The sequence below is a fragment of the Ictalurus furcatus genome, chromosome 2 (genome assembly GCF_023375685.1).
Source record: "Ictalurus furcatus strain D&B chromosome 2, Billie_1.0, whole genome shotgun sequence".
NCBI lineage: Eukaryota > Metazoa > Chordata > Actinopteri > Siluriformes > Ictaluridae > Ictalurus > Ictalurus furcatus.
In genome coordinates this window covers 289,418-309,248 of record NC_071256.1, presented here as the reverse complement: position 1 = coordinate 309,248, position 19,831 = coordinate 289,418, and the positions used below count along the sequence as shown (strand labels likewise).

Genomic DNA, 19,831 nt, shown 5'->3' with positions numbered 1-19,831 from the left:
TACACACACTTCCGGTAGTGACGGCGTGTTTATGGAAGTGACGTTTGTTCCCTGTTACACAAAACCGCTGTAACATTTCACTACACCAGTATTATCATTCTTTATTTATTATTTATTCATCATAAACGTATTATTTAGATTTGATTTAAATAAATGTGGGATTTACAGGTTTGATGAAGAGTTCCGGGTTGACCGCGCGGAACAGTGACGTAGTTCTGACTCCTCTCAATCCGGGTACTTTACTGTCGTTCTCTGAAGGTGACATGACTGCGGCTCAACAAAGTCTCTGCTTTCACACAAACACTGCGTTAATTTTTTTAAATAAAGTTTAAATAAATGTTATAAAGAGAAAAAAAGTATAAAGAGAAAGGCGAACTTTATAAAGTACAGAGGGACAAACAGACGGATCGACGTAGCTGTGAATCGCTGAGCGCCGCCATCTTGTGCGGAGCAGAGCGTTGGGTTGCCAGATTGAAAGAATCACTACACAAGCAAACAAATGTAACGACAAATTTAATGTGATACAATTTGATATAAATATTAATTATAATAACATTTCATTTTGTACAAAAATAATTTTGTTAAACAGCAAACAATTTTACACCGAATCTGGCTTAACTGTTAATCATAAATATTTATTACTTAAAAAGATAATTCAGCCTAATGTTGCAAATGACGTTTTATGAGAAAACACCTGAACGATTAAAATCGGTAAATTTTAAGTATTTAATTTTACGATTCATATTAATCCTGGATTTTGTGATGTACATAAAAATAAATGAGATGGTTATTCCAAAATATTTACACTTAATAACCTAAATCTGGCAACCATGTAGCCCCGCTGCACCGTGACATCACTGCGCCACCTGCTGGACGGAAAGGCGCATGTGAGACAGTAAAATAAATTTCATTAGGAGTGAAAACATCCAGCATTCAGGATTTATAGCATACATTTAACCTCTTTTTGTACTTTTTGTAGAACTGAAAGATAAGAAGAAAACCAGAAACAATGAATATTCATTTTTATTTTTCTGATGAAGAGAAAATAGAAAATAAAAGCAATATGACACATCATCACATCGCATCATAAAAACCCCAAAAAGTGTCAAAAACCAAAGGCACAAATTCAACACTATAAATGATTAAATACAGAGGAATTCAAAAATTATCATTAAATTATTAACATTAAACAAATTAAAAAATATTCAAATTGCTCTTGACAGATCTTCAAAAAAATTTAAATTCATAAAAGATGACGTATTCTTGGGCATTTTTTCCCCTTTTCTAGCCTTCAGTCAGTCAAAGTACATGAATAATTCACAACAATTGAATCCTTTTTGTTGTACATTAAGTCAGACTTAAATCAGACATGGGGCGTCATGTATTTTGTGCTTTGATGTACTCTAACACATGTATAAAAAATGTACCAGTAGCAATACATCACTGACAAGAAATTCTGCGTTTTTGTGATTTCTTACAGGAATAAACATCTGACCAGACAGACACGTCCTCTCAAAACATCTACACACACACACACACACACACACACACACACACACACACACACACGCACACACACGACAGTCAGCTGTTTCTGTATCTTCTTCACACAATGTACAGCTATTACAGTAGAATGAAAATGAAACCTCTTTCTTAATATAACCTTCATAAGAGACAGTTTACTGAACATGGATCTCTTTTGCTTTTGGGGAACTGGAAAGCTGATGAAGTCTCTCACACTTCCGACCTCACAGCACACTGTTCCTCAGAATTCCTCAGAACCGCGTTAATGTGCTGCAGGCAGAGGGAAGGGCGGAAGGAGCACCTCTGAGTCCGTGTCCCTGATGAAGATGACGGAAGGTAACGGGGTTAAAAGGTCAGGTGCAGCGGGTTGGAGTTAATACTGATTTTATTACCTAATACCCAGGTGAAACCCTGAGGTGTGTTCAAGACGCCTCGTCTTTCTGCATTAATAAAACAGAACCTCGTGACTGTGTGATTAAATATAAATGTCCGTCCTGTCAGTGTGATACACGCAGCACGTCTCACTGCCTTTATTAACTGCTCTAAACACTGCATTTACACACGACACGGGCAGAACACACACACACAAACTGTCTGAATGAGTCACTGCAGCTGCTCACCTCCATTCATCATCACCTCACTCCTCCTGCTTTAATCTAAACCTCACGCATCATAACGCATCATAACGCATCATAACGCAGCATAACGCAGCATAACGCAGCATAACGCAGCATAACGCAGCATAACGCAGCATAACGCAGCATAACGCAGCATAACCCTGCACACTACCCCGTGCTGTGTCTTTAAATCCATGCATCATGGAAATGAAAGGCAGTGGAACTCAGGTATCTCCTTGCACAGAGTGTTTACTGTAACCACGTAGGAAGCCACACCCACAGCTGCCAAACAGGTGAGACTGCTTCATCAGATACATTTGCATTCCAAATTCTCCACCGGACGTGGAGGCAGAACACGACCGAGCTGCTGTACACAACTCCTCCGAAGCAGGAATCCTCCCAAATCCTCAGGTGAGTTATTATACTTTCATATTCTCTCTGTGGAGTTTAACGAGTTCCTCCTGTATCGACTTCAGTCTCTTCAACAACCAAAACCCCTCATCATCCTCCACAGCACCTCCATATTATACATTTATATTTATAACGTAAGGTAAGATTTACAATTTATTATCAACAAATCTGAACATCTGTACTCTGCTACACTGTGGAAGAGAGAGAAGACACTCAGAAGGATTTCAGCTTCATTTTGAGATCATTCACTAAACTTATAAACATAACACAAATATACACTCTACACTCTTTCCATTCAGTTCACTTCACTGGGAACGATTTCTATTATTCACACACACACACACACACACACACACACACACACACACAGTAAAATGAAAGCTATTAAACACTGGACACTGAGGAACAGGAAGGTTCTCAGTCTCAAAATGAAACTGGAACACATTAATGTGAATATATATTTATTATTTCTATTTATTTACACTGAGACGAAGACAACAGACTAAAACACACACACACACACACACACACACACACACACAGCACTGAGCAGTGAAAAGGACTCAGAGGAAAGTAAAAGGAAGTTGTGTTTTTGGGAACTCATGGATTTATTTCTTCTTTGTTTATTGAAACGCATTCACACACGTTCTCCTCTAGAATACTCTCAGCAGTATCGATCACATTAAAACAGGGTTTTATATCGGTTTACATCACGTGTGTTGCTTCTGTTCACATTAAACCCAGTTTTATGATTATTTGTGTTCTTGTGTGCTTAAGCAGTTGATTTTCATTCAGCTCAGTGCTGCTCACAGCTGTGTTTATCACACGGAATCCTTTTCCTCAGTAAATATCGAAATAAATGACCACAGCTAATATTTCTGTCTCGTGTGTTTAATCGGGTTCTTTGTCTACTTTCAGGACTCGAGTGAAAATCTGATGATGTTTTAGATCAGATTTATGCAGAAATGTAGAAAGAGTTCACAAACTTTCGAGCACCAGTGTATTAACACGTGATTAGTTCTAGTAAGAATACTGTATTTAAAAAAATGAATAAATATCATTATATTATCTTTAGATCAGTCACATTATTATGAATAATATTAATAGCTGATCCTTAATTACGCTCATGTTTACATTTATCAGCAGCATATCGTTTATAACTGTATTATTATTATTAATATTATTAATAATAATAAAAGTTCTGAATATGGGATTTTAACTGCCCCACGTTTCCTCCTGTAGTCATGAACTGGTCTTTCCTGGAGAGCATCCTGAGTGGCGTGAATAAATACTCCACTGTGATTGGTCGGCTTTGGCTCTCCGTGCTCTTCATCTTCCGCATCATGGTGTTCGTGGCCGCTGCAGAAAACGTCTGGAAAGACGAGTCGAAGGATTTCGTGTGTAACACTCAGCAGCCCGGCTGCGAGAACGTCTGCTTCGACCGGTTCTTCCCCGTGTCTCAGGCGCGGCTGTGGGCTCTGCAGCTCATCATGGTGTCCACGCCGTCCCTGCTGGTGGCCCTGCACGTGGCGTATCGCGAGCACCGCGAGAAAAAACACGGCCGCAAACTTTACGAAGATAAAGGCAGTATCGACGGTGGTCTGCTGTGCACGTACCTCCTCAGCCTGGTCCTGAAGACGACCTTCGAGGTGGGCACGCTGCTCATCTTCTACTTCATGTATAGCGGATTCGAGGTTCCTCGGATGTACCGGTGCACGGAGAGCCCCTGTCCCAACACGGTGGACTGCTACATCTCCAAAGCCACAGAGAAGAAGATCTTCCTCTACATCATGGGCTGCACATCTGCCCTGTGCGTGGTCCTGAACTTGGCAGAGATGATCTACATCCTGTCCAAGCAGTGCTGGAAGAGTTTCAGTAAGAGATACGTCCCGGTCCAACAGAAGAGAACGTGTGGATGCTACGCCCACTCCACGTCCGCACTCACTCTCGGTTCGGCCGGACCCAAACACGTTCCGTCCGTGAGCAAAGAGGACAGGGTTCGGGTCCAGCCATCGCAAGCTGTGAAGGAACTTCCCACCTGATTCACACAGCACGTGGACTTCCTGTTCGCTTCTCTTCTCCTTATTCTTCTTCTTCTTCTGAGAAACAGAAACTCTTTTCCAAATCTACAACTATACAGACATTTTAAAAGACCACAGACTGTAAAGACACCGATCCTGATTCGTGTCGGAGACACGACCTTAATATATCCTTAATAACTTTGGTGATATTCTGGATTTTATTTTGTTTATTTTAAGAGCACAACGGGTCTGTTTCAGTTTAAATCTTGCGTTCCTTCATTTCAGTGGGAATGCAGAGATTCCTTTAAAAGCTGTCCTCCATGCGTCTTAATAAATAAAAACACCTTCAAAAAATAAAGAATTAAGAAAGAGAACTTGATTTGATTTTAAAAGCACTTAAAAATCTTTTTAGTGACTCGACTCATTCGAGCTCAGTTAAATGATTCATTTAAATTCCTTCACCGATTCACACAGACGTGCAGAACGACCTAAAGCCAAATAGAATAATCTGTCAAATAGAATAATCTGTGATATTGTGTTGTTTTATAATAACATGCATGTATATCGGACCTACAGATCACTCAGTGGCCTAAATGACTCACTGACTCAGTGGTACCGACTCAGGGGGAGGGGCTTGCATTAGTGACATCACTATTACAGTTCTAGTTGGTGGAAAAGGATCCGACTGCCAGGATGAGTCTGTTTTTTATATTCTACCATTAGAATAAGTGAATTATTTTATTTTCATTGAATGAGTTATCAATATTTAATGCACATGTAAGTAAATATTTCCTATATCTCTCTCATATCTCTCATATCTCTCTCTCTCTCTCTCTCTATACGTGTATACACACAGTAACAGTAGTGCAATGTCCTTTTTATTTATTTATTATTCTTGCAGTCCACTGATTTATTATAAAAACAATACTTTAAAAATTGTGTAGTATTATATTTTTATATTACGAGAAATGTTAAACACCCTGTGTGTGACCGTATGCCAGCGAAACGTACCTGTAATACGGCAGTAAACCACACACCTGAATAATCATCGTACTCATTCTACAAGACTAAATGTTCAGTTAATTCTTTAGTGTTAAGTCCAGGAGACAGAGGAAAGAAACCCACACACAAGCACACAGAGGTAGAAAATGCAAGCTGTAATAAATTGGTCTCTGCTGTTGAAGGTACAGACTGCTGGTGGCAGTAAGTTATCCGGAGAGTCAGTATGTGCACACACAGACACCACGCTATAGACGTTCAAAATTTACAATGCAAGATGAACAAGACTAAAATGGTTACCACCTACAGCTCACCACCGCACTACAGGGTCACCGGTCCGACGCCAACGGAAGCTAGCTCCTACGGGGAACCGCTACGGGTTCAAATCGTCCTCTAAAGGTTCATTTCCAACATCAACAACATGTGCCGGATAACTGTTTAAGGGCATGCGTAAGAGGTATATCATTAACTGTTTTCATTAACAACTTTAAACAAAACAAGTTTAATACACAGTCTCTGTCGAGGGATTAGCAGACGTTAACAGGAGCGTTCGGCGTCACGGGCGTGGAAAACTTCCCCACAGTTAATAACCCACTGAACTCATTAAACATCGCAGTAACACTGGAGCTATAAGGAGAACTACCCCTTAATGTCGGACACGCCCTCTTTCTGAATGACCACGGCGGGTCGCATGTCATGCAGCTGCTTGAGCAAGAGTTCGAAAACGTTCGAGAAGCCTCTGTGCACCTCGAACGTCACCTTGCTGAGAGACGTGAGTTTCTGAGGGTTCTTAAATTCCACGAGTTTCAGAACATCTCGGCAGTGATGGTCAGGATTGATCCGGCTGCACACCACCGAGGCCGTCTTCAGGTGCACGGTCGGGAACTTCCTGCGTGCGTGCAGGTCCGATAAAGTCGCCGTCTTCCTCTTTCCGGTGGACTGACTCGACTCCTCTAGGAACTTGAGGAAGGACACTTCGAAGCCCATGGGCTTGAAGGAGCTCAGTGTGGCGTTTTGCTCTGCCGGCGGCGCGGCACCAGACGAAGCGGAGTCAGAATTGATGTCTGCATAGTTGACGGAGTGATTCTGTGCCGCTCTTAACCTCGTCACTCTCTTGCGTGCAATCTGCAAGTGTTTGACGCGTTCTCCCTTGCGTGGACGCCCTCTCTTTCGCTTCACCACCACGGAGATATCCGAGCTCAGGTCGCTGGACAGTTTAGCGTCCGAAACTTCGGTGTCCTCGGTGCTCTCCTTCTCGGACGTCGGCTTCGAGAACTCCGATTCGCTGGGGCCGGCGCCCTCGTTCTCGGACGCCTCGATAGAGCTCTCGTCAGATTTGTCGGTATCGTCGCTTCTCGACGCGATGCGTTTGTACTTGGAGCGAGCCATTTTCTTGCAGAAGATGTAGTTGCTCCTCTGCTGCTCCAGGTACTGTTTCGGCAGGCCGTGCTGGACGTAATGCTTCATGAGCCTCCGCTCGGACTCGGCGACCGTCTCGCAGCCTTTAAGCATGCAGGGGTACTGTAACTGGATCCTCTTGGTGCACATGGCGGAGGCCTCCTCTTTCGTTTTCAAAATGGGGTTTCCGTATTTCGTCCAGAGGCTCTTTTGTTTCCGTCTCTTTTTCTCACCCCCTTTCGGAATAGGTTTTTTATGAATTTCCCGATTTTCCTTCTCAAGCGAGACTAAACTGTTCTTCGGAGGACGGCCAAGTCGGACACCTCTCGAGTTGAGCAGGCGGAGTTTGTAAAGGTCTTGGTGTTTTTTCATGATGTGCCGCAGTAGGTTGGACCGTGTGGTATAAACGCAGCTACAGCCCTCCACCTCACATTGGAACATCCCATCAACAGGCTCAGATCTGGAGAGCTTGACCTTCTTGTGTTCGCTTTCAACGTGGTTAACGTACTTCCAGAATCCAGTGAAGGTGACCTCACAGTCCGGCTGGTCGCACCGAAACCTGCCCAGGTTCATACCAGACATCATGACGCCTGCTTTGTCCAGGCTAAGCTTGTGGAGCTGAAGGTAATGCTGCAGCAGGTCTGTCACGGCCTGGAATATTCGGGAGCAGTCTTTGACCTGACATCGAAACTCCGTCACCTCACAGACTTCACCGTCAGGTGTGTCATTCTCCTCCTCGTTCTCCTCGTTCTCCTCGTTCTCCTCCTCCATCTGTTCGTCCTCTTCGTTACCTTCGAATTTGGGAAGGGCAGACTGGTGCACTGCTTTGTAGTGAAGAATCAGATTGTGCTGAATGGTAAAGGCGGCCACGCAGCCCTGATGGACGCAGCGGTAAGGCCGATACGGGCTAAAAACATCGTCCAGGTCCATCTTCTTCTCCTTCGCCTTCTTGGCCACTTCCTTCGGTTTTGGCATTTTAGATCTCCCCAATTTGGACTTCTTATCCGGGGACAGGTTACAGACCTGTGCTGAGACTGAAGGAGTCTGGGCAACAGGTGGTGCACCTGAAGGCAACAGACCCCCAGGGAGCATTCCATGGGTGCGAGAAGGTGCGAGAGATCCGGGAACGAACCCGTTCGGCCGATTTAACTGCTGCTCCACACTTGAGGACGTCAGCAAGGCAGGAACAGCCTTAATCACTGACGCATGCGCAGTAGTCTGACTCTGGAGATGATCTGGAAACATCTGCGCTCTCCGTATCGTCCCGGGGACACCAGCGTCCACGGAAGCGACAGGAAGCTGTTGTTTAAAAGGCTGAAAGTTGAATTCCGTTTTAATGCTACCGACACCAGGTATCAAACCCGGGACAGAACCGGTCTCAGCATGCTGCCGCTGTCCAGAAAAGGGCGCCTTCGGAACCATCAGACCGAGCAAATCCGAGACCTTCGAAGTGGTACACAGACTCTGATCAGCCTCCGAGGACTTCCGACTGTAATGGCGTGTAATCCCCATCTTCACCACCTGCTCATGAGAATAATTGTGAACGGACTGATAATGGGTCCTGAGGTTGGAGTTCCGCGTGAAGGTCTTGGGACAGAGTTGACAATTAAAAGGCGCAAAGTTGGACTGTTCCTTCCGACACTGATTAAGCATGTCCTCCGTGTAGTTATGCTGCTTCATGAGATGTTTGAAGAGCGCATCTTTAGTCATGGCTCTGTAACCGCAGCCGTCGTTGTCGCAGGAATAGCCTCGTACCATGAGCGCGTACGTAGCTTCTGAGGGCTTAGTGACTCCTTCCGTCTCTACAGGTACGACAGGGGTCTGGTCACGGTTTCGGATTTCTCTATCCAGATCCAGTCTTTCAAGAGCCTTTTGAATTTCTGTGATTTCATCATCGACGTCGTCGTGTTGTTGTATTGGCGGATTATTAAACGCGTCGTTTGTTAGATTGGCGTCAGAAGCACAAGGCGGGGGAATCTGCCTGGAGGTCTCGTCAGGTACGATGCTTCCAGCTGAGGTGTAACACTCACCGAGTTCAGCACCGCCTCCACCTCGTACAGGCTCGTTACTGTGATGAGCTTTTTGAATGACGTGTGTGGAGTGGTGAGAAACGTCCATCGCTGGACTCTGTAAGGCAGAGTTCTCGACGCCTTGACCTTGGCACGAACCGGTTCTTTTCTGGAAGTCTCCGGCTAATATCTGTTCACGAAGCCTTTCCTTGACGCTCTTTTCCGACACCAGGTTCTGAGCAAGACTAGCCATGGCAGCGAGAAGCCCGTCGTTGGATAATCCACTAGCGTTCGTAATGGTAGATTTATCCTTAATCTCCTTAATCTTGTTTAGTGTTTCAGCTTGAAGGATTCTGTCGATGGGATTAGTGGGACTCCTGCTGAAGTCTGAGTCAGAGGTTTGGTTTTCACTTAGCAAACGAGACAGAAGTTGATCTGAGGCAGCAGTGTCACTTGGTAAGGGGGTGCGAGACTGGCTGTAACTCATTTGATGCGGACCACGCTTGTCTTTGATGTTTCCCGTGTGTTGGATCACGCTGCTTTGGCTGTCTTGAAGGTAAGAGAGAGACGATTCTGCAAAAGCCTGCTGACGTGCACCAACAGACTCGGCCAGACTCGGTGAATTCTGCTGGACGCTTTTGGAGCTCGGTTTACTGTCAGTGTTGTACATGGAATCTTTAGTGTTCAGAAAAGTGACATTTGGAAACAATTTTGGGTCAAGGGGGCCTTTACTCAGCGGAGGCCAAGTCTGAGCAGAACCGACCTGTGCAGAAGGCGAGGACTGGGGCGTATCCGACAGATGAGGGGAGTTCAGAAGCTCAAGAAACGAGCTCGGAAGATCTGCAGACAGAACCGCTTCATCGTAGGGTTTGCAGACCGCACGTTTAGACAGATGTCCTCCAAGAGATTTAGGACTCTGGAACTCTCTAAAGCACCTACAGCAAATGAACTTTCCGTCTTTGATGATGGCAGGCCACTTCGTTCTGCTGCTCCGTTTCCTTTTTTTGACGTCCCCATCGTGTGAGGAACTGCCGCCAGTGTCGTCTTGAGAAGTTTGAGAGTTCATGGCTGCAGGAGGGTTGCTTTGTTGTGACGTGTTTGGAGGAGACGGAACCAAATCTGTGTTTCTCTCCAGTTTTACGACACACTCTGTATGCTTGACTACAGGTATCGAGTTGGGCTTCGGTTGCTGGACGTAGCGAGGTGGAGAAGAGCCGTCGGGATGGCCGATTTTGGCCGGATTGTTCGTGGTTACGGTAACGTCTGGTCGGGTCTGGAAGAAGCGGCAGGAGGGGTTGTTGTGATGCTGGAAAGAGGGGTAGGCCATTTCCCCATTATAGGTATTTGGCACTTGGGATTGAGACGTAACGTCCATCTGTGAGGAGAAATGTCCACCAGAAGACGTCATCGCTTGAGGATGGTAATTCTGCTGCTGGAGCGAACTGTTCATCGGGACGGAATTCCATGAAGCGTGGGGAGCTAGATCAGGCTGATTTGCGGCATTTCCTAACTGTGAGAGCACAATGGGATCCAATATGCTGTCCATCTGGTTTGGGAAAGTCTGAGCAGGAAGACTGGTTAAATGGGAAGACCCAGAGGGGTAACTGGAGTTTAGGCAGCTTGCTGGGTAGTGCGCTTGAGCGGGCGGTTTCTGCATCGGTGTCAGAGGAGCAGGAGTTCTCTGACCCAGCTGGTTCTGTAAGGGTTCTGAAGGAACACGTTTCCCGTTCATGGACGCAGGTCTGCTGGTGACCGAGGGTACTTTATTGTTCCTCCGTGCCAGTTTCCACTGCGTATAAAACTCACAGTGAGCAGCTTTCATGTGTTTGGTTAGACTTCTGTAAGAGCTGTAGTCTCGAGAACATGTCTCGTATGCACATTTGTATCGGTCCTTATCCTCGACTGCAGAACCAAGCGTGTTGGCCTGCAGGGGCTGTACCGGTCTGTTGGTGGGGAAAGGGGTGACTTGTGCAGGAAGCCTCTGAGACACAGGCATCACCGGGGGAACGTTATGAGCAGTCTGCATTAAGGGTACCATACTGTTCCCATACGGGACTGGGTACGGCGTGTGAATGGGGGTTACAGGATTGGGGTCGTATTGCCCGTATTCAGCGTTTTCGCTACTGTACAAGGGCTGGGTGTGACCCTGTGAAACCGCAGACTCCATCTGAGCTTGCAAAACATCTCCTGATGGAGCTTGCTGGAAGTCTTCTAGGAGGCTCTGATACGAAGACGCTGGTGGAAGTGGGCACGACGGAGTGAGCATCGGATCGTTCATTAGCGCGTCTAACAGGGAATCTTCGGGTCTGGGTTCGTTCAAGTGAGGCATGGGAGGATTTACTGGAGGTTGTGGGATCTGCTGGGTGTCCACGCGTGGGATCTGCTGGGTGTCCACGCGTGGGATCTGCTGGGTGTCCACGCGTGGGATCTGCTGGGTGTCCACGTGTGGGATCTGTGGCGGGGGCGGCGACTGCTGCTGCTGCACGAGTTTTGGGTCAGGTGGCTCGGTTTTGCACGTTACAAGGCCAAGCGCTTGCGTGGGAGCGTGACCAGCAGGTCTGAGCATGTTTTCAACAGAGTGCTTCACTTTCACCAGACTCGTTGGGTGATCTGCAGGGCTCATCATGCAGCTGGGGTTTACTGGAGGCCCTGGATAGACATCTTGCTGAACTTCCTGCTTGGCTGGTTCACCGGAGATACGTGGCTGAGGCTCTACAGGACGAGCGTCGTCGCTCTCGGCGGTCTGCGTCTCCACTTTCTGAGCGTTGTGGCTCTCCTCGTGCAGTTCTAACTGAGACTGAGCGTGGAACACTTTACCACAGCCAGGCACTTTACAAGTAAACGTTTTGTAATGCTGCGCCTCGTGATCGTAGAGTTTGTACGCTTCGTTGAAAGTCTTTCCACAACCAGGAAACATGCATTTAGCCTTAAAGACTGGATGTCCTTTGCTGTGCACGAGGAGCTCGGCGTTGGTGTCGAAGCTAGCTTTGCAGTTCACCTGAATGCAGGTGTAAGGCTTAGCGCCACAATGGACCTGAAGATGGTCATTGAGGTGACTGACGCTGACAAAGTGACGCCGACAATACTGACAAACGATCTTCGTGGTCTGCAATTCCAGGAAGCGCTTGGCCTCCTCAACCTCGCCGTGATCCTTCACATGGGTGAGAAGATTGCGAAAGAACTTGAACCCTTTTCTGCAGTTTGGAACAGGACAGACGTTTCGCTCTCTCCCGTTGACCCTGACCCCGGTGACCTCGGACTGAGAGCACACGGCGTCTCCGTTGTATAGCTGGACAGACTCTCCGTTGCAGGTTTTAGCTTTGGCTTTCCGTGCCTGGTTTTCTCCGGTTTTGTTTCTCAGAGCTGTAATATCAGGGGTTTTAGGATCCGTCAGTTTCTTAGTGGTTTTCATCGAAGCTAAGCGCTCTTTGCAAGACAGCTTCACGTGCGACGCGACGTGCGGCTCTAGAGTTTCTCTCGTTTCAAACGTCTCTGTGCAGATCGGACAGCTGTAATATCCGTCTCTGAAGTGAGTCTGCGCGTGTCGCACTATTCTGTGGCCGAGGAATTCTTTATCGCACAACACGCAGTACTGCATGTACGCCTGCCAGTTTCTAAACCTGGCCGACACGAAGCCTTTCTCCCTCAACTTTTTCACTTCTCTGTTTTTTTGCCGCTGGTCTGCGATCTCCTTAAGTTCGTTTGTTGTGTCCAAAAAGCACTCAAAAACGTCCTTGAACTCCTCCGGTGCAAAGTCCAAGTCCTCTCGGTCCGCTTCTACGCACCGATCGTCGTTCAGCTCATCGATGGAGGACACGATCGACGCCTCCTCACCCATAAGACCCAAGCAATGACGCTTTAGCGTCTTCCAGTCCCAGAACTCCGGATCAAAAGGCCACTGAGTTTTGAAAACTAGGAAAAGATCGCAGCGTAGAGAGTTGGGTATGGGGAGGTTCTCCTCCTCGAGCTTCTGGTCCGGCTCGTTGTAGAGAGTCTCCACGGCGTAGTACGAGTCGACCGTCGGCTCCAGGAGGAACTCCGTTAGCTGGCAGGCCCGCTTCACTTCCAAGTCAGAGGGCAGGAGGCAGGAAATGGTTTTGCAGATGGTGGCCTTGTTGGCTCCCTCGCAGGACTCCATTCGCAGGGCACGTATACACATCTCGATGCAGGTTGGCAGTCCGATCTTGTCCAACTGCAGATTAGAAAACAAGAACAGCTGTAAGTTTCGATCGGATTTCACGCCATCGTGAGCGTTAGCCTACAGCGAGGGAAGACCAGGCTGACTGGACGAAGAACTCACTCACCTCAGACTGGATCACTTTAATGAAGAACAGCAGGTGGAACACCGTTTTGGCGAGTTGAGACATCTTCTGGCATTTTTCCAGAAAGCTCTGCTCTGAAGGCTCCAATCGCTTCAGGAGCTTACTCCAGAAAAGTGTCAGCTCCCTGGAAGAGAGAGAGAGAGAGAGAGAGAGAGAGATGAATAACTTACCATTAATTACCACCTCACGCTGCTTCTACTAGCATAAACAATAAAACGGACTGAACTCTGACCCTGGGTCTATGTTTATATTTGGTGACTTTAATCAGTGGAGCTCGGATTGAACTTGCTGATAGAGCTGAGGATTTCTGATCTTTTATAATAATAATAATAATAATAATAATAATAATAGTAATAATAATAATAATAATAATAATAAAAGTAAGTCATGGTGTGGTATTTGTTCCACATGCAGGAACATGTTTAGAAACGGACCAGGCGCAGTAGGAGTCCTCCTGCAGGAGCTGTCGGGTCAGGAAACCCGAACATAGCGTAAACGCTCCTCTCTCATCTCCTTCTGCTTCCAGGTTACAGATCATCTCCAGAGCATCCCGACAGTCCACCTGGGAGAGCTGCAGGAGACAGGGGGTCAGACTTTAACGGTGTGTTGACAACGTGGTTTTTTATATAGACTGTAACAGCGCATCAGTGAGTCCGTGCTCTCCTTATGCTGGTTTACTCTGTAATTATGTGCGCTGTAGTGTAGGTGTCCTCGTGTCTCTAAAAAACGATCATATTTTCCTCCCTCAGTACCCCAGGTACCCCAACCTGAGCTCCAGATCCCCCTGTAACCAGACTGGAATTGTGTAGTAGTTCCCACATCCAGTGCCTCATTAAATCAATCAGAGCACAGTTCCCACCCCCAGTGCTCCTTTAATCCAATCAGATCAAAGTCCCCCCCCCCCATACCCAATCAGACATCCATAACCCCATAACCATTCCCTGTATCTCTGTAACCAATCAGATCATAGTTCCCACCCCCCATTCCACCTCCAGTTCCTCTGTAACCAACTACAATGCAGTTCCCACCCCTAGTTCCCCTGTAGCCAATCAGAGCACAGTTCCTGAAACCTGCACCTTCAGTTTCCTGTACAAAATCAGAGCACAGTTCTGCACCTAATGCAACAAATCCCAAAACGAAAAACCCAGTAGGATTTAATACAAAACGTATCTAATGAAGTTGCAAGAGAAAATAATGAATCAAAAACATCCCGTGTTGTGAAGGTTCTGCAGTTACACCCACCTCCTCCATGAGCATCTCCTGTGGTGCCGAAGAGCACACACACACGAGGTAGCTCTGTTTAAAGTGTCCTCTACTTCCCCCGAACTCGTGGAAATCAGCACAGGCTTTAGCCAGCAGCGCTGCCATCTCCACGGAGTTCTCTTTAATCAGGTACTTCACCCTGAGCTGCAGCAGCTCCGGACCTTCACGCATCAGGAACTCACGCACTAAAGCATGGACATGAAGGACGTGTGGAGAGTTAGTAGGTGTTGAGGTATGTTAAAAGAACACATGGTTTGGGGGCGTGGACAGAGATACCGTGATTAGGGTTAAGTCCTGACACACAGAAGAGAGGATCTCAGCGTGAGCTCAGGTATGTACAGGACCACTGAGGACACGTCACCTTTTGCTGCGGGAGGCGTCTCATTTCGGAGAAGGCTCTGTAGTGTGCTGTTGCTCCACATCCCTCGCTCCTGAGTGGCTGCGGAGAGCAGACGCAGCCGAGTGATGCCGTGGTCCTGCAGTAGCGCGTGAGCCGTCTGCGCAGACAGCAACAAACATCAGTGAGGTTACTTACAGCGCAGAGAAACAGCTGGTTAGAACCCAAAGACAGGAAGTGCCTAATGTGTTCATCACGCAGGTGTGCCATACCTGTATGGAGGACTGAAACTGTTCCCACAATGCATCTGGAAAAGCCTCAGGTATGGAGAGCAGCAGCTCCACACAGCTCCTGCAGAACAATACAGGACATTAACCACACACACACACACACACACACACACACACACACACACAGAGAGAGAGAGAGTAAAGAACTGAGGATGAGTGGATTCAGTGAGTGAAAATAGGAGAGAGAGTGAAGAACTGCATGAGTGAGTGAAGGAGTGAAATAAAGGAGCATACGAGTGAATGACTGAATGAAGGAGGAGAAGAAGTACTTTAGGAAGAGGAAGAGTGAGTGAGTGAAGAAATAAGTGAATCAACAACTGTGGGAAGTATTAAGAGAAAGAATGAATAAGTGAAGAATTGCATGACCAAATGAACGAATGAGTGAATGAATGAGTGTATGAGAGTGAATGTATGAGAGTGAACGAATGAGTGAATGTATGAGTGAATGAGAGTGAATGAATGAGAGTGAATGAATGAGAGTGAATGAATGAGTGAATGTATGAGTGAATGAGAGTGAATGAATGAGTGAATGTATGAGTGAATGAGAGTGAATGAGAGTGAATGAATGAGTGTATGAGAGTGAATGAATGAGTGAATGAATGAGAGTGAACGACTGAATGAATGAGTGTGAACGTATGAGTGAATGAGTGTGAACGTATGAGTGAATGAGTGTGAACGTATGAGTGAATGAGAGTGAACGTATGAGTGAATGAGTGTGAACGTATGAGTGAATGAGTGTGAACGTATGAGTGAATGAGAGTGAACGTATGAGTGAATGAGAGTGAACGTATGAGTGAATGAGAGTGAACGAATGAGTGAATGAGAGTGAACGAATGAGTGAATGGAGTGAACGAATGAGTGAATGGAGTGAACGAATGAGTGTATGAGAGTGAACGAATGAGTGTATGAGAGTGAATGTATGAGTGTATGAGAGTGAATGTATGAGTAAATGAATGAGTGAATGAATGCGTGTATGAGAGTGAATGAATGCGTGTATGAGAGTGAATGAATGCGTGTATGAGAGTGAATGAATGCGTGTATGAGTGAATGTATGAGTAAATGAATGAGTGAATGAATGAGTGTATGAATGAGTGAATGAGAGTGAATGAATGAGTGTATGAATGAGTGTATGAGAGTGAACGAATGAGTGAATGAATGAGTGAATGTATGAGTGTATGAGAGTGAATGAATGAGTGAATGTATGAGTGAATGAATGAGTGTATGAATGAGTGTATGAATGAGTGTATGAGAGTGAATGTATGAGTGTATGAGAGTGAATGTATGAGTGAATGAATGAGTGTATGAATGAGTGTATGAGAGTGAATGAATGAGTGAATGTATAGTGTATGAGAGTGAATGAATGAGTGAATGAGTGAATGTATGAGTGTGAATGTATGAGTGAATGAATGAGTGTATGAATGAGTGTATGAGAGTGAATGAATGAGTGTATGAATGAGTGTATGAGAGTGAATGAATGAGTGAATGTATGAGTGAATGAATGAGTGTATGAATGAGTGTATGAGAGTGAATGAATGAGTGAATGTATGAGTGAATGAATGAGTGTATGAATGAGTGTATGAGAGTGAATGAATGAGTGTATGAATGAGTGTATGAGAGTGAATGAATGAGTGAATGTATGAGTGAATGAATGAGTGAATGTATGAGTGAATGAATGAGTGTATGAATGAGTGTATGAGAGTGAATGAATGAGTGTATGAATGAGTGTATGAGAGTGAATGAATGAGTGAATGTATGAGTGTATGAGAGTGAATGAATGAGTGAATGTATGAGTGAATGTATGAGTGAATGAATGAGTGTATGAATGAGTGTATGAGAGTGAATGAATGAGTGAATGTATGAGTGTATGAATGAGTGTATGAGAGTGAATGAATGAGTGTATGAGAGTGAATGAATGAGTGAATGAATGAGTGTATGAATGAGTGTATGAGAGTGAATGAATGAGTGTATGAGAGTGAATGAATGAGTGAATGTATGAGTGTATGAGAGTGAATGAATGAGTGAATGTATGAGTGTATGAGAGTGAATGAATGAGTGAATGTATGAGTGTATGAGTGTGAATGTATGAGTAAGTAAATGAAAAAATGAGTAAGTGAGTATGAGTGAATTAATGAATGAGTGTGTGAGTAAACGAATGAGTTTGTATACAAAGCACAGGTGATATTGAGTAATATATATTACATTACTAAATAATTCAATAAAAACACACAGTGCTATAAAGATTATTTAATATTAGCAATGTGAGTAAAATCTAGAATACAGTGGTGTGTGTGTGTGTGTGAGTGAGAGTGTGTGTGAGAGACTGTGTGTGTTACTCACAGTGAGAGTCTCTCGAGGACCACACTGACGTCCTCGCTCCGGACAGAGAGGTGCGCCGACACTCGCGCAAAACTCAACAACGCCACACGGTAACTCTCCAACACGGGCCACGGGTCCTCATCCGACCTCCACACACTCACACACTCCACCAGGGTCTGCACGCGCACACACACACACACACACACACACACACAATTACTGATATCCACACTGATGATAACATCCAATTTACTTCTCATCATTTTTTTATTTAGTGTAAAAGGGACTCGTTTAAATTCGCCAGATTTTTAACATTTCAGTCATCAATGGCAGCTCAAAGAAATTCTGCTCTGATTCGGGTCCACATTCACCCCGTCCCTGTGTGTGTGTGTGTGTGTGTGTGTGTGTGTGTGTGTGTGTGTGTGTGTGAAAGCAGTCAAGATGCACTGATGCCATGTTTCTATTTTTACTAACACTGATATCAGAGCTGTGTGGAGTCTGATCACACACTCACGTTATCGTGTATTACTCTACATTCATGCTAGCAATTCACTTGTGTGGCCTATGGGCGTGGCCTGTGTAACCTGTGGGCATGGCCTGTGCAGTGTCACTTGTGGGCGTGGCCTGAGCAGATCACACTGTCCTGTCTGTCATTACTGTCAAACATCAGTGATGTGCTAACAGCGGTGCTAAATTAATGTCTGGAAAACATAGCATTACAAAGCGCTGACACTGGAGAGTCCTTCCTTAACCAGTAAATAAACATCTCCTTACAGAAAACTTTGATTTCTTTTTTTTAATCTGTTTATAATACGAAGCGTCCGCTGTACACGCCCCTGTGAACGAGCAGTAATATTTACCCTGCCCTGTAGCTGCTGGGCTCTGATTGGTCAGGAGGTGCTGATTAGTTTAACATATAACAGCAGTTGTGACAGTAGTGCTGATAGAATATCCTTACACATACAGGAGAACTGGTGTGTGTGTGTGTGTGTGTGTGTGTGTGTGTGTGTGTGAGAGAGAGAGTGTGTGTTCTGGCCCACTATTCACTGTCTATTCAAACATTCCCAAATCACTGCCTGCTCCCTGTAGAGGTGCACTAGATAGGGTAGAACACCTGATTAAACAGGTTCACTGTGTGTGTTAGAACAGGAATAAAACTAAACCCCACCACACACACACACACACACACACACACACACACACACACACACACACATACGACTCATGATGGGGTTGATTACACCTCCTGTGAGCTCAGCCGTCTGAATCTGAAGAGAAACCAGACGCTAGTTTTGCTAATAATCAGCTCCTGGAATGACTGACACCGACTGAACATTACTGCATTAGCATGATAGCTAGCATGATGTGTTGTTGTTGTTGTTGTTGTTGTTGATGATGATGCTGCTGCTTGTTGTTATTGTCTCTGTGAAGAATAAACCTGTGCATTCTCCCACACCACTCATCACCACCTCACCCGATATAATAATAATAATAATAATAATAATAATAATAATAATAATAATAATAAACCCCTTTACACATGACTGCTCCAGCTCTGTTGCTGTGCAGTGCGCTAATGCGCTAGTGTGCGCTCTTTAAATAAGCGCTGCGGCGGACAGACCTGACAGAAAGCCCGGCAGTACCGCGCAGTGGCCTCGTCCTCCTCCGCAAACTCCGCGCTGGCCCTCAGCGTCGCGGATAAATCCTCCAGGCGGCCCGAAAGCGCTCGCAGGACGGAGGGACTGCGACTCTGGCCGCGGGGCTCCTGCTCGGCCTCCTCGTCGTCCGCCATCTTCGCTTCCAGTTGCGCCGCGTACGCACCACACAAACACCACGTGACCCCAAAATCGCTTGCGTCAGGGCGGGGAAGCGCACGCGCTGTGGATGGCAAGCTGCAACGAAATAAACCCCGCCGCCTTGTGTACCTTCACGAAGGACCCCTTTAGATGTCCACAGAGACCGCCTGTTTTTATTTCTCCTGCTATGCTAATGTACAGTTTTCTGAGGAAAATATTTACACCTATATTCCACTTATTGAAGTTTTCGATTGAGCTTAACTTTTTTTTAAATGCTTTATTGAAGGAGGTATACATATAAATGCATAGTTGCTAGCATATCATTATGCTAGCAGTAATAATACAAATAAAAATAAAACCAGTACAGAATAAAACAAATAAAGATTCAAAATGACTAAACTAGCCATAAATTCAAGAACCATAATACATCGATATCTGCAGTACAAAGGCTATAAATCATTGATTAGAAAATATATGAGATTTAGCTAAAATAACATCTACTGTATATTCATTTTATATACACAATTA

At 45.5% G+C, this 19,831-nt stretch overlaps 3 protein-coding genes across 5 annotated transcripts in view; 1 reads left to right on the top strand and 2 right to left on the bottom strand.

The window, feature by feature from the left end:
* Positions 1 to 478, bottom strand: part of smim8 (small integral membrane protein 8) — a 1,359-nt gene extending 881 nt beyond the window's left edge. The window contains exons 1-2 of one of the 2 annotated variants that reach the window (XM_053641124.1): positions 377 to 478; positions 167 to 286 (exon numbers count right to left, since the gene is read on the bottom strand). In XM_053641124.1, the coding sequence (XP_053497099.1) occupies positions 167 to 265 (99 nt within the window). In that variant the 5' untranslated portion in view covers positions 266 to 286; positions 377 to 478. The remainder of the gene's footprint in view (positions 1 to 166; positions 287 to 376) is intronic. The other variant, XM_053641131.1, reaches the window with a different exon arrangement.
* Positions 479 to 2,478: 2,000 nt separating this feature from the next.
* Positions 2,479 to 4,724, top strand: gjb7 (gap junction protein beta 7). Of its 2 annotated transcripts, none has more exons than XM_053641103.1 (2): positions 2,479 to 2,552; positions 3,795 to 4,724. In XM_053641103.1, the coding sequence occupies exon 2, from the start codon at positions 3,797 to 3,799 to the stop codon at positions 4,592 to 4,594; it is 798 nt and encodes a 265-aa protein (XP_053497078.1). In that variant the 5' UTR covers positions 2,479 to 2,552; positions 3,795 to 3,796; the 3' UTR covers positions 4,595 to 4,724. The 2 variants fall into 2 exon arrangements, with proteins under 2 accessions (XP_053497078.1, XP_053497086.1); XM_053641111.1 differs by lacking the exon at positions 2,479 to 2,552 and adding an exon at positions 2,559 to 2,691.
* A 991-nt stretch (positions 4,725 to 5,715) lies between these two features.
* znf292b (zinc finger protein 292b) lies at positions 5,716 to 19,539 on the bottom strand. The gene is made up of 8 exons (XM_053641092.1): positions 19,129 to 19,539; positions 17,529 to 17,683; positions 15,174 to 15,252; positions 14,926 to 15,061; positions 14,544 to 14,749; positions 13,736 to 13,872; positions 13,284 to 13,425; positions 5,716 to 13,171 (listed from the first exon to the last, which is right to left on the bottom strand). Exons 1-8 carry the CDS (start codon positions 19,297 to 19,299, stop codon positions 6,212 to 6,214), a joined length of 7,986 nt encoding a protein of 2,661 aa, XP_053497067.1. The 5' UTR covers positions 19,300 to 19,539; the 3' UTR covers positions 5,716 to 6,211.
* Positions 19,540 to 19,831: the final 292 nt, after the last annotated feature.